This window comes from Passer domesticus, chromosome Z (assembly GCF_036417665.1).
Source record: "Passer domesticus isolate bPasDom1 chromosome Z, bPasDom1.hap1, whole genome shotgun sequence".
NCBI lineage: Eukaryota > Metazoa > Chordata > Aves > Passeriformes > Passeridae > Passer > Passer domesticus.
In genome coordinates, this window is record NC_087512.1 from 35,681,610 (window position 1) to 35,695,193 (window position 13,584).

Below are 13,584 nucleotides of genomic sequence, written 5' to 3' on the forward strand. Positions count from 1 at the left end.
ACTCATGACCAGTTGTCCATCTTGGGTCCACCTTGGATGGAGCCATGGCCAGGCTCTTGTACTGCCCAAGATGCATCCTTTGAAGGCCTTTTAATAAATACCTACTTTATTCCTTTAACTCTGTCTAACCTCTTTTCTAGGTAGCCTCTCAAGGCATCATCTCAAAGAATGACATTAAAGCTCTTTCTACAGTAAATGTCCTGTACATTAGGGAGACAACAAACTCCACACTTCACTCAAAGCCTCCTCCTCATAGGCTTCATAAAAATATTTCCCTCTTTTCTTTGTCTTATGTATTTGCCCTGGAAAGCAGATTTTCTTACCGTCACATGATTTTCTATCTCCACCTGGTGGTGAGTCAGGATCGGTTGTTTCTGTTTCAGATTTTCCTGTCAAGAAATCCATATGTGGGGGGGTTACTTCAGACATGGAGAGCGATGGTACTGAGGTAAAATTTTCCTCAAGACACTCCGTGGATGTCTCAGACACCTTATCTTCCGTCATTAGGATGCCCTCTGCACCTTCCAGAGGAGCTGACAATGGCAATCGTTTTTCCAAAGAAACACTGTCATAAAATGGCTGCTGTAACAAGAGCTTGCCGTTTGCATACTCTCTGCTGCCAGACGGTTCAGCATCAAAAGATGCAGAGGATGGTGGAGTACACATCGTTGGTGATTGGTCATTGGGTATTTCCTTAAACACAGGATCATAATTTTCAATTACAGCTTCATATTCTTTTGCTGTGTCATCAAACAGTTGATTATTTGAATCAGATTCATTACCTTCATTACCACCAGGTAGAAAGGATTTGGGAAAAAGTGTCCGTTCATCCTCTGATTTCCCTTCTGCTGCCTCACTGCCTAGCAGTGTCAGTATGTTCATTCCACCACATGTGCCTGCCAGGACACTAGTCGCTGAGGTGTCCCTGATACTATGTGCTAGCCCTGTGTCAGAGTCATCCACACATTCTTCTGGCCTATCTAGCTCAACACCAGTTATTGCCATATGGTCAGTATCAGAATATTGTACAGCTTCATCCAAGGGACTGATTTCTTTTAAGCTTTGTTCTTCCCTATCAGGTTGACTGAAATCCATGGGAAGCAAATGCATTTGAGAGGTTGCTATTTGAGCTGTATCCCTTGGTGCTCGTTGATGGCTTGCATTAGTGAAACTTCCATGGAAGGTGTCTTTCACATCTAAGGATGTTACTTTTATAACTTCACTGGCATTTTCACTTGATTCAACAGGGTCAAATACCAGCTTATTTTCTAGACTGTGTTCTTCTGGAATTGCAAATTCAGGAGGCTCCTGAGGATTAGAAGAGATGAGCTGATAGAATTCATTGGTCTTTACTGGTTCATAGTCCTGGGGGCTGCCATTTTCAGAGTGCATCTCTTTCTGCACTACCAGCTGACACTTTGAATCAAAAACTACCTCTTTATTCACGTTTGATCTTGTATGAATTGGCTGACTGTCTTTGTCTTCAGGCTCCACTGCAATCTGAGAAGATGGGATAGAGGCATGTTTAGCTCCATATTCCTGGCACACATCAGGACTGCTTGATGACTCTGAACCATTGTCTTGGTCACAGTGACTTAAAATATCAGGATTTTCACCATCTGATTTCAAAGTGACAGTCTCCTCAGCATTAGTCCACAGGTCAGGTTCCACTGAAAACTGTTGATTACTTCCTTGTGTGTTGTCCTGTAAAATATCTGGGATAAGTGCAGTTTGGGGAACTAATATATTCCACTCTGGACTTGACTTTTCTGCCATTTCAAAAGACAAGTCTTCTACAGTGAAAGCATCTGGCACAGAGTTGTGCACTTCTACTCTTTCACAGGTGTCCTTCTGCTGTCCTTGAGGAGTGAGATTTGCATTCCCCTCATCGTCTTTCGGTAGATCCAGTACAGTGACTGCTTCAACTGCTGTATTTGGTATAGCTTGTTCCTCATCTGAAAAAGAGTTCTGTGGAGACAGTTGATTTTCGTCATCTGCAGAAAACAACTGCTCTATCAACTCCCTTTCTTCTTTATCCAGTGTGAAAGAATCAAATTGATTAAATGAACTGTTTTCATTTAACTGACCATCAGGACTACTGATAGAATGTACTAGTCTTTCATTTTCTTTTTCATCAGAGTACAGGGGGGCAGGTGGATTTTCATCATTACCTGTATCTGTGAAATGTGTTTCTGTTAGTTGTTCACCTTGTGAAGGGGAGCCACAGGAGTACTCTTTACTGTTTCCTGGCTGATTTGTTGCAGAGTGACTTGAAACTGAATACTGATCTTCCAATTGCTTTTCTTCACAAGGTTCTGAACTCCACCATTCTGAACTATTATCTAGAAAATCAGATGTTCCTACTGTGGATTTTGGACTAGTCCTTGAATCAGCTTCTAGTGACATACTCCACCTATCTACAGCTTTTAAAGAATGCTCTTCTCTATCACCAGCAGCAGAAGTTGATGCAGGATCTTCATTCATTTGATACAAATATGAGTCTTCCACACTATCTGGTTTTTCATTGAAAATACTCACCTGAGTTATTTCGTCAGGTGTTTCACAGTGGCCTGTAGTAGACTGAATAGTCATATTATAATCAATAAAGTCAACAGTCCCATCCTCCTGCAATACCTTTTTGGCTTCAGTTGTTTCAGAATTTTCATTGAAGGTGCTTACCAGGACCTTCTCTCCCACCTTAGTTTTTGCACCTGAACTGTTTTCATTAGGTGCAGGACTTGCTGCATTGGACTGATCACAATCCTCTTCATTTTCAGCTCCTTTGTGCTGTTTGTTTTCACACACTGAATCTTCATTAATCACTTCTGGACATGCCTCTGAAATCTCTGAATCCTCATTTATGTCAGGACTTGATAAAGAAGATACAGTATCATCATCTACATGGGCATTCCAAAAATCTAAGCTTTTAGGAACTTTGTTCTTTTCAGTGCTTGCTTCAAATCCTTCTTCATGTTCATTCCCAAATTCCTGCTTTTTAAAAGAATCCGCAAGATTTTTATTATTTTTCATCTCCCACACATCCCTGCTTCTTTCATGATGACTAGCAACTGGAAAGTCTCCCCACACATTCACAGATGCATCACTCAAGTCAGGACTTGTTCCACTTGAGTGTGTATAATAATTTATTGAATTATTCCACATATTATCTTCTTCCAAATAGCTTTTGATCTGTATATCTTTTGAAAGGCTGCTTGTGGTATTTGCTATTTCAGGGATTTCGCTTGCCTCAGGACTTGTTCCAGGAGACTGCAAATCTTCACATGGCTGTGAATCCCAAGAAGTTTGGAGAAAATTGTCATTAAGCACTGCAAATGGCTCTCCACAAAGATTTGTAGCAGTTTCTACATTTTCAGAGTCTTCACTTCTCCCAGAAGCTATTTCAAGTGAAAATGAATTTTCTACCACAGACATATGTGTAATATCAGGAACACTAACAAATCCAGAAGGATTTTTCTTCAACTCATCTGTGAAAAAATTTTCATTGGTCCTCATCAGTTCTAAACTATTTTTGAAAGAATTATCAGAATTACAAATGTCTGGATGGTTAAGAGCCATTTCATGTAAGCATTCTTGCCCTTCTCCCAGAGGTTCTTGTGGTTTATCCATCAAAGGAATTGATATGGCTTGGCCACAACCATTCTTTCCAGAGTCGTTCCAGACACCTGAGCTTCCAGGTAATTTAGAAGAATCATTTTCAGGATGATCGCTACCCTTATCAGAACTTTCAGAAATACTTTCCATCTTGGGACTTGTTGCATCCTCTGTCACCGCAGCCTCTTTTCCAGCTCCCTGAGAAAGCAGCTGTGACATTTCAGTATGATTGTAATTTTGTGGTAAGGGGTCATCAAAAAATTCATAATCTCTGCCTCCTTCAGAAATAATTGAAGATTCTAAACTGCACTGCAACACATCTTGTCTCTCTTCCTGACTAACTGGATTGCTTTGATTTGAAAATGACACATTCTCTGTGATTAATACTTCCAAACTATTTCTCAGTTTTTCTGGGGAGCTGGCAACTTCAGTTGTTGGCTCATTTTCTTCCAAATCTGTCTTACCTGAAGATTCATTGTCCTCTTGCACTGGTTTATTACAAATGTCATTAATCATCTGCTGCCCACTTGACACATGTATTCTCTTGCATTCTTGTCCTTCCTTAGAGATGACAGTGTCATTATCCCAGCCTTCCTCACAACTCTGCTCACTCTGTAAACGCCATGAGTCCAGCTGGTGCACTGAATCCTCAATACCCAGCTCTTCATCAATACTGACAGTGTCTTGTGCTGCATTCTTACTAAGCATCTCACTCCCTAAGTCACATATTTTCAGATCCAAACCATTCTCATTTTCTGAAGTTGGCGTAGAGGTGTTTGTGTCTTCTACGCTGCCCACTGCTTCTGCCTTGTCAGCTGCTCTCTGTCTAGTATTTAATTCATTCTGTGATGGTGATAAGTCATTCATTGTTTGATTATATGCCAGTATTACTCTTCTGCTTTCAGATACAGGAAAGTTATTTTCACTGCTACACGTTTCAGTTGAAAAACATACATCAGCTGTTTGTTCTGAATTAAGGCAAGGTTTAGCAGAGGCAGAAATAACTGGAATTTCAGAATTTCTTTCTTGTAACTGGGCGATGTTATTTAGGGGAGTGTTCCAGATATCTGTATTTCTAGCATTTGTAAAAGGCACATTGTTAGGAGATAATGGTTCCTTACTTGATTTCTGAAGTACTTTTGATTCAGCCAAGTTTGTGTTCATGAATTTACCAGTAACTGTTTCTTCTTCAAAATCCTTGTCCTCATTTTCTCTTTCATCTTCCACATATGTAGGTGATATATATGAATCAGATGTTGAATAATTGGTGTCTGGTGGAGAAACAACTAAATCTTCTGCTATATTTGATGAACTAAGATCTGAGTTTTTATATAAGAAGGTATCCTCCCATGGCACCACTACTTCTGTTACTTCCTTTCTGATGTTTTTATCATACATATTCCAGGTATCTATATTTTCAAATTGTTTTGGTCTATATTTAGGATCACCAAACACAGTTTTGTCCCCTGTGTTCAGCTTGGAATTATTTTGCGTATTGTTGAAAACAAAAGTTACATTTTCAGATTTGCCATGGTCTTCTATTGAATAACACCTTCCTTTATCCCACACTTCTGGGTTTTCAGTTTCATTGTCCACTGAGATTTCTGAAGAATGTGATAAACCAGTTTTTGATATGGCCCGAATATCACCGGGGCCAGGAATATTCACTGATTTTAACTCTCTATCTAGTTTGCACATGTTCCATACATTTTCTGAGGATTTACCAGCATTTCCTTCATCAAACTCAGTCCAGATTTTGTAAGAGTCTCCAGCTAGCTGGCTACCTTTTCCTTCACTGCTACACCATGCATCTGACATCACAGGTGGAGGTTGGCTGACTTTCCACAGGTCTGTAAAGCTCTCCACTTCTTGATTTGTCCCATCTAAAGAAGCAGTTTGCAAACAGGAATGTTCACTGTTTTTCTCTTGATTCTCATGGTTCCAATTATCTTCTTTAAACTGATTATCCCATAGACCTGCTTTCATATATTCCATTTGTTTTGGCTGTTTTTGGAGGAACACAGAATCTGAGGCTCTTCTATCAGTATGTTCTCGTAGCAAAGGACTTTCTTTAGAATCTTTCCATAAGACAGGACTCTGAAATACAGATTCCTGTTCACTTGAACTCCATGCATCAGCATTTCTGGAATCTAGATCAAAGCCATCCCACCAGCTCCCATATCTAACACGAGACGGAGAGTAATTTGTGCCATCTATTTCATTAATTTTTTTTATGACATCTTGTGAGAAAATTAAAGGCTGCCCATTATCTAATGGTGAAGTATCTACAAGACTATTCATAGGAGTTGGTGGAATTCTTGAATCAGCAGATTTCAACACTTCTGGTGAAGAAGAATCACCTTCAACTAAATCAATCAAACTTGACGTTTTCTCACATATTTCTCCTGTATTCTCATCAAATTCAGCCAGATTGTCTTCCTCAATTTTTGTTGTAAGTAAGTCAGTTGAATACTTTACTGTATCATTTTCTAATAGGTTTGTCTCATCAAGTTTTTTCTTCAGAGTAAGCTGATGCCCTTCTGATGAATCATTATTGAGAAAATAGTCTTCTGCTGGGGAACAATCAACAGAACGAGAAGATGACTCAGATGGAGCTGTAACCATGGGTGCTAGATCAAAATTGAAAAGATCGAAGTTATCGCTATTGCTTCCTGACTGAGACTTCTGCTCTTCAGCTATTGCTCCTTCAGGAATAGGGCTGTAGGAATCAAAGCCAGGCAGAAGACTGTGATGTGAAGCAGCACCTTCTGCAACAGGGCTATCATCACTAAGAAAAACAGAACTCTCCTTGGAAGACCGGCTGCTTCTAATGGTAGCCAAGCCACTGTCTGGACTCACAAGGTCTACATTAACATCAATGTGGGCTTGCACAGACCCATTTAGATCTTGAGGATTTTCTATAAAATTGGCAGAACTGGGCTGTGGTTCTACATCAGAACCATATAACTCCATAATACCAGAAGATCCTTGTGAAAGTGGAGCACTTCCAGCAACAGCTTCAGTAGAAGAAGTTCTACTGTTTGACACCATTTCTGGTTGCCTTCTATTTATAACTTCCTTAATTAGGAGAAGAATTTGATCACAGGTCACTGAAGAATTTTCTTGATGATAAATGAGAATTTGGTCACATTCACATTCTAGAGGATCCAGCTCCAAACAAGGATTCTGACATTCTTCTAATTCACAGCAGATCTGTTGAAAAATGAGGTATTTCAGAAGTCACTGTAGTCATGGACATAAGGCACATATTGACTACTTCATCATGTAATACAGCCGTACCTATCTCTTCCTATTAACCTATTGCTTGGCCACTTCATTGTAGCATCCTTAGTATGATCCCCAAATAGATTATGTATTACAAAAGAGGATCAAGACAAAATATTTTATTTGTCATATGATTGGTCCAAAATTATACCATTTGAGTTTTTGGTTCACTTCTTGTTAGAAAATCCAAATAAAATTTTTGGTTGTTTCCTTAAGAAATCTGAGTAAAATTTAGTAATTAATTTAGGGATGTATTTCTAGACTGGGGTAATTATATTAATAAAATAAATAAATGCATTTATATTGGTCTTGAAAACATGGAGTCACTTAGCCACCTGTCCCAAAAATCATAAGTTTTCAAGACTGAGAAAAAGGTTTAGAAAGTTGCCACTGAGATAAGTCTCTTCCATCTCGGGATAAATATAGTTTAAAAAAATGGAATGCACCTAGTTCTGGACAAATGTACACAACAATAATGATTTGTTTTGATTTCAGAGCTTGAATTCTTTAGCAATAACATATACATATATGGGTTCTGGTCATTACCACTTACAAGGTGTTTGCTTATCACTCATTGCCAAAGACACATTTGTGTAACTCACAGTACAAACCCAAGTCAAAACTGGGGAAAAAACATTTTCACTGAATTTAAAAATCTTGCCTCTTTCAGTATTTTTCATAACCTTTTACAATTAGGTTGGTCTGAAGCAATAATAAATATCATAATCTTTCATTCTCTTACCATATAAATAATGCAGTCATTTCAAATAGCTGCTCAATTGCTGGTCAACTGTTGCTATGTTTTGACCTCAATTAATCAACGCCTTGATATAGACTACTTAAAAAAACCTCCACTTTTTTTTTCCAGGAAATGGAAAAAATTCTGATTCTTTTTCCAGGTACTTACTTGATTGCCTAGCTCTACATTTTCCGAGTATACTGCTATTTGTTGTTTTGTTTGCTTCTCATCTGACAAGCAGTTGGCCAAAATGACAAGTACATCAAACCCATATTTATCTATGAATACTTTCAGATCACCAATGAGACTCCTGTGTAATTTGCAGTCCTGAAAAACATTGAAAAATTAAAGGAAATGTCAGCAACTTTTCTGGTTCTTTTCATCCAAATATGTTGTAAAAATAGCTGTAAATGTTAAAAAGCATCAGCAGGTCTAAAAAGGAAGAAAATTCCATTTCACTTGTCAAAACAACTATGCACCTAATAAAAATCAAGAACCAGCCCCATAGCACAGTAATGGAAGAACACTAGAATACTAAATGCAGGTTTTGCCTTCCTGGCAAATATGCTGGTGAAACATAATTCTTACTTGTTCCTGCTACCTGCTTTTACAACATTGATTAAAAGCACTCCAAGCTCTACTGTATACCCATGACAAAGAAACTGAGAGAAGGAAGTAGGAGACTTGCATAGATGAGCATGGAACTTCCAGTAAAACTCAAGAAAGAAATATATGCAATGTGGAAGAAGGGACAGACCACACAGAAGGACTCTAGGAACATCGAGTTGCAGGGATACAACAAGGAAGGCCAAGACCCACTTGCAACTCAGTCTGGCAAGGAACAGCAAGAAGGGCTTCTACAATTTTATCAGCAGCAGAAGAAAGATTAGGCAAAATGCAGGGCCACTGCAGAACCAGATGGGTGTTCTGGTGGTGGAAGACACAGAGAAGGTAAAATTACTGAATGCTGTCTTTGCTTGTCTTTACTGTTAAGACCAGCCGTCATGACTCGCAGACCTCAGCAGTAAGAGAGGAAGGCTGGAGAAAGGAAGGCTTCCCCTTGGCTGTTGAGGGTTGGCTTAGAGATCAGCTAGGCAGACTTAACACCTTAAATCCATAGGATCCACCCACAGGTGCTGAGAGACCCAGCAGACATTGCTGATCGGCTGCTTTCCATCATCTTTGAAAAATCATGGAGAATGGGAGAATTGCCTGATGATTCAAGGAAGGCTAATGTCACTCCTGTCTTCAAAAATGGCAAGGAGACCGGGCAATCTACCAGCCAGCCAGCCTCACCTCAGTTCCTGGAAAGGTGATGGAACAGATCATTCTGGAGATCATCAAAAAGCATATAGAAAACAAGGTCATCAGGAGCACAGGAGTAGTAAGGATGGATTCACTGAAGGCAAGTCAGATTGGACCAATTTGATAGATTTCTATGACGGCATAGCAGGATGGGTGAATGAGGGGAGAGCAGTGGATGTTGCCTACCTCAGCTTTAAGCAAGGCTTCTGATACCGTCTCCCATAACATCCTTAGAGGTAAGCTCAGGAAATGTGGGTTAGAGGACTAGGCAGTGAGGTGGATCAGGAGCTGGCTGAAGGCAGAGCTCAGAGGGTCAGAGGGTCATGGTCAGTGCAGCAGAGTCCAGCAGGTGGCCTGCAGACAATGGTACCTCCAATGGGGGACCAATCTTATTCAACTTGTTTTTCAGTGACCTTGGAGGAAGGGATCAAATGCAGGTTTGCTGGTGACACTGAACTGGGGGCAGTGGCTGATCCACCTGAAAGCTCTGCTGCCATTCAGTAGGACCTGGATCAGCTGGAGGGTTGGGCAGAGAGAAACCTGGTGAGGCTCAACAAGGGCAAGCACCAGGTCCTGCACGTGGGGAGGAGCAGCCCCAAGTGCCAGCACAGGCTGGGGCTGACCTCCTGCAGAGCAGCTCTGTGGAAAAGGACCTGGGGCTCCTGGTGGATCACGAGCTGTCCATGAGCCAGCAATGCCCCGGTGGCCAGGAGGGCCAATGTCATCCTGGGGTGCATTGGCAAGAGTGTGGCCAGCAGGCCGAGGGAGGTGATCCTCCCTCTCTTCTCAGCCCTAGTGAGGCCACACCTGGAGTGCTGTGTCCAGTTCTGGGCTCCCCAGCACAAGGGAGACAAGGAGCTACTGGAGAGGGTCCAGTGGAGGGCCACAAGGATGATCAGGGGTCTGGAGCTTCTCTCTCATGAGGAGAGACTCTGGGAGCTGGGACTGTTTGGTCTGGAGAAAAGACTGAGAGGGGATCTCATCAATACATAGAAATAGCTCAAAGGTGGGTGGCAGGAGGATGGTGCCAGAATCTTTTCAATGGTGCCCAGAAACAAGAGAAGAAGCAATGGTCATAAACTGAAACACAGGAAGTTTCACCTCATCAAGAGGAAGAATTTCTTTACACTGAGGGTGGCAGAGCACTGGAACACGGCCTGGAGGGGTTGTGGAGTCTCCCTCTCTGGAGACATTAAAACCCCCCTGCATGTGTTCCTATGTCACCTGCTTTAGATGACCCATCTTTGACAGGGGCCTTGGACTGGATCATCTCCAGAGGTCCTTTCCAACCCTTACAATTTTGTGATTCGGAGATACTGGTCTATTGTTATTTCTTGAATAAATCACAGTTGTTTTGCTAGAAAAAGAAAATACCTTATGAAATTTGTCATGCCAATATTTCATCTAAGAAATAAATGCTAAAATAATAGTATTGAGAACCAAAATCCACAAGCTAATTTAATTTTGCAGCCCTTCAAATGTATCCATGATGACATCAACCTGTGGTAACACACAATTACTACAGATTGCTCCTACAGATCCCCTTGTTCCTGCTCTTTGGATTGTGCAAATCTCAAAAAAACTACACACACACACAAGTAAGAACTGAGGCAAAGTATTTTTATACTCCTTGTATCAAAAAAGTTGCCTTCTTTCACGCACACCCGGCCCCAAATACACAGGAGGTAAACTTTTATGTTTCCTATTCTCATTAATGCTTGGACTAGTCAAGTTTCAAGTAAAACTTGAAATATAAACCATACATCTACCTTTCTCAACTGGGAACATAATATACAAAGTATAAATGCCATTTTTCAGCCCTCACTTCTGATAACTACTGGTCAACAAAGACGCAGAAATTTCATTTTCTCCTTTATGTTTCTGAAGTTTGCATTTAAATAATTTTTTGTCATTTTCTAGCCAAGACTTCTTTTGATGCTGCCAAGCTACACTGGCCTTGAATAAACAACAGTTCATCATGAACATGGTACAACTGTACCTGCAGACTGGCATGTTATTCCCTTGCATCAGTCTCCTACCTAATAAATTACTGTTTTGGTTACAAATATATAAACACTATTTATTAATCTACTCAAATATGTCCACAAAATGCATGACTCTCCCTCTAAGTTAAACTTTGAAAAAAAAATCTTGTTTTATCAAATGCTTTGGAAGTAGATTCCTTTCTGCAGCTAGAGAAGTTTCCCTTTGATGTTTGCACAGCACCTAAAAATTAAGTTTATGTCAAATTCACACAGATTAATGCACAGACAGTCAGCTGGCAGTTTACTGGTGGACATTCATATGTTAAATCTGAATAGAGGGTTATGGTGAGGAATTATTCTGAAAAAGCTTTGAATATCCAAACAAGTAAAATCTTCTGAAGACACAAGTATCATGTAGATTAGAAACAGTTCCCAGAATGTCCTTGAGCATGAAACAGTCACTTCAATTATCCCATTCCTAACTGTACCTGGAACAATTAAAATCTATTCAAATAAAAAATCTGAACTATAGCAGATTCAAAACTGTCTGAAAATTCCTGATAACTCACCTGAACAACCCTAGAGTTATTCTTTTAAACTAGTAAATTCAGATACTCTTTTCACAGGCATTCAAACATTCAAGTAAATAATGACAGTTGCAAACAAGTCTTAAAAACTACCAAAGGCCAAATACTGAAAGACATGATAGATATATGGACTCTCCCATGAATTTGATAATCTAAATTAACAAGGGGAACATATTATAAATTCTTACAGAAAATGAAACATTTCCTTCAGAAATGAAAAAAATTCAAATAATTTCAACAGTTAAGCTAATAAATCCAAAATTAATTACATGCATTTAAAAATGCTGTTGATGAATTAGTATAATATATAGGAGATATACTGACATAGCTAAACAATGACAAAGGTGTCAGTTAATTGGTCATTTTTCTACACTCTTTTTCTTTTACTAACATGTGCTGGCTTTAGTATTAAGTAATGTTTACATAGTATACAGCAGATAAACAGTGTATGTAAACATTACTAGTTGTTATAATGCCCTCTAAGTCACTTAGAAAAATTAATTGTTAGCATACTTGAAATGTATGTACTTGAAACAAACAGAATCTAGTAGTACATGTATTTGCATAGTTAATAGCAGTATAACTACTGGAGTAATTTAATGTCATAACGTGTAATAAAATGGTGCTTTTAAGTAATGCATATAAGTAGTTTCTGCTGAACATAGCAATATGATGAACATTCTGAAATTTACAAATATTTTTGTATCAATTAGGTAAGCAGAATGAGAAAGCCAAAGAAATCCAAAGACAGACTTTTGTGGGATTTTTGAACATGACTTGTTTAGTAATTATGTATTTTTGTTGAGAAATACCATTTTATGTAAGTTCTATATTGCTGGGAAATTTCTTTCTCTGAAACTCTATTTTCTTTCTTGATTCTCAATAATTTCTTTTTAAGTTTAACAGATAATGTACCTATAAACATGGATAATCCTTTAAAAGAGGCAAAATATCGAAGAAATATCTGAAGAGAATCTGAAACTTCTCTGTATCTTGCAACACTGATTCATGAAATCAACAGACAATTACCCAAGTGATCACTGCAAGTGTACATTACACACACTTCTGACTCTTCTAAGCTAGCTGTGTCAATATTAACCTGACCAAATTAAGAACAAACTGTCTCTTTTGTTCTTCACACTTCTCACATGGGGAGCACAATATGGCTTTTGTCAGAGGTGCTCCATCATTTTGGCTCAAGGAAACTGTCAGTACAGTTTGGGATTCGTTATTCATGGGCAGATACCCTGATGGGTCTAATGAAGCCTTTCTGCTGACAACTCATTTGCTAAAAATACCCAACCATCACAAAATATAAATGAGGAATATCGTATCCCATTACAATTTTCACAACTGATGCAATTATCACAATACAGAAGTCATACATACTGCTACCGCATTCTCTGAATATTTCATGGTTGGTACTTCTGCATTCCAGTTTATTTCTATGTGATCACTGATAAAACTTTATGACATACTTAAATTGCAATATAATAGGGTAAACACCAAAGATACAGCACACATGCCGAGCTAGCAGGCTGTGTGCCATTTGTTGTAAATCCAGCTAATTACTAGAAGCCCCCTCCTTTATTAAAAAAAAAAAAAAAAAAGGCAAAAGAATGCGAAAAATACTCATTTTTTTATATAAAGTTTTCAGGTAAAGTTCAGTAAAAATTGAAAGAACAGTATAAACAATATGATGTTTACCAGACTCCAGAAACATAAACAAGTGTATTTTTTATTTTACCTCTTCTTTTCTTCTATCAGCACCACTGGTAAAAATGCTCTATTAAAAATCCCTACCTTCTCTGTAAGGAAAGACTGCATTTTTCTGTCGTGCATTTCAAAGTACCAAATAGCAGCTCTCCTGCACTGATATTTATCAGTCTTCTGGGAAGAACAAAAATAGCAGCAAAATCTGCTTTCCTTATGTCAACAATTTCCAAAGACAGGTCCTAAACTAAAGAGTAGGAGAATCGGCATCTTTGAGCCTTGTTATCTTGCTCTATGACAACCCCAGTCACACATTCAACTTTAGGCATTCCAAACTTAAGTTGGAATGAATTTGGAC

At 39.0% G+C, this 13,584-nt stretch overlaps 1 protein-coding gene across 5 annotated transcripts in view; it reads right to left on the minus strand.

Annotated features, from left to right (window-relative positions):
* Window positions 1-13,584, minus strand: part of PRUNE2 (prune homolog 2 with BCH domain) — a 129,864-nt gene that overhangs the window by 48,573 nt on the left and 67,707 nt on the right. For all 5 annotated transcript variants that reach the window (XM_064402634.1, XM_064402632.1, XM_064402633.1 and 2 more), the window contains exons 7-8: window positions 7,805-7,963; window positions 324-6,825 (exon numbers count right to left, since the gene is read on the minus strand). In XM_064402634.1, the coding sequence (XP_064258704.1) occupies window positions 324-6,825; window positions 7,805-7,963 (6,661 nt within the window). The remainder of the gene's footprint in view (window positions 1-323; window positions 6,826-7,804; window positions 7,964-13,584) is intronic.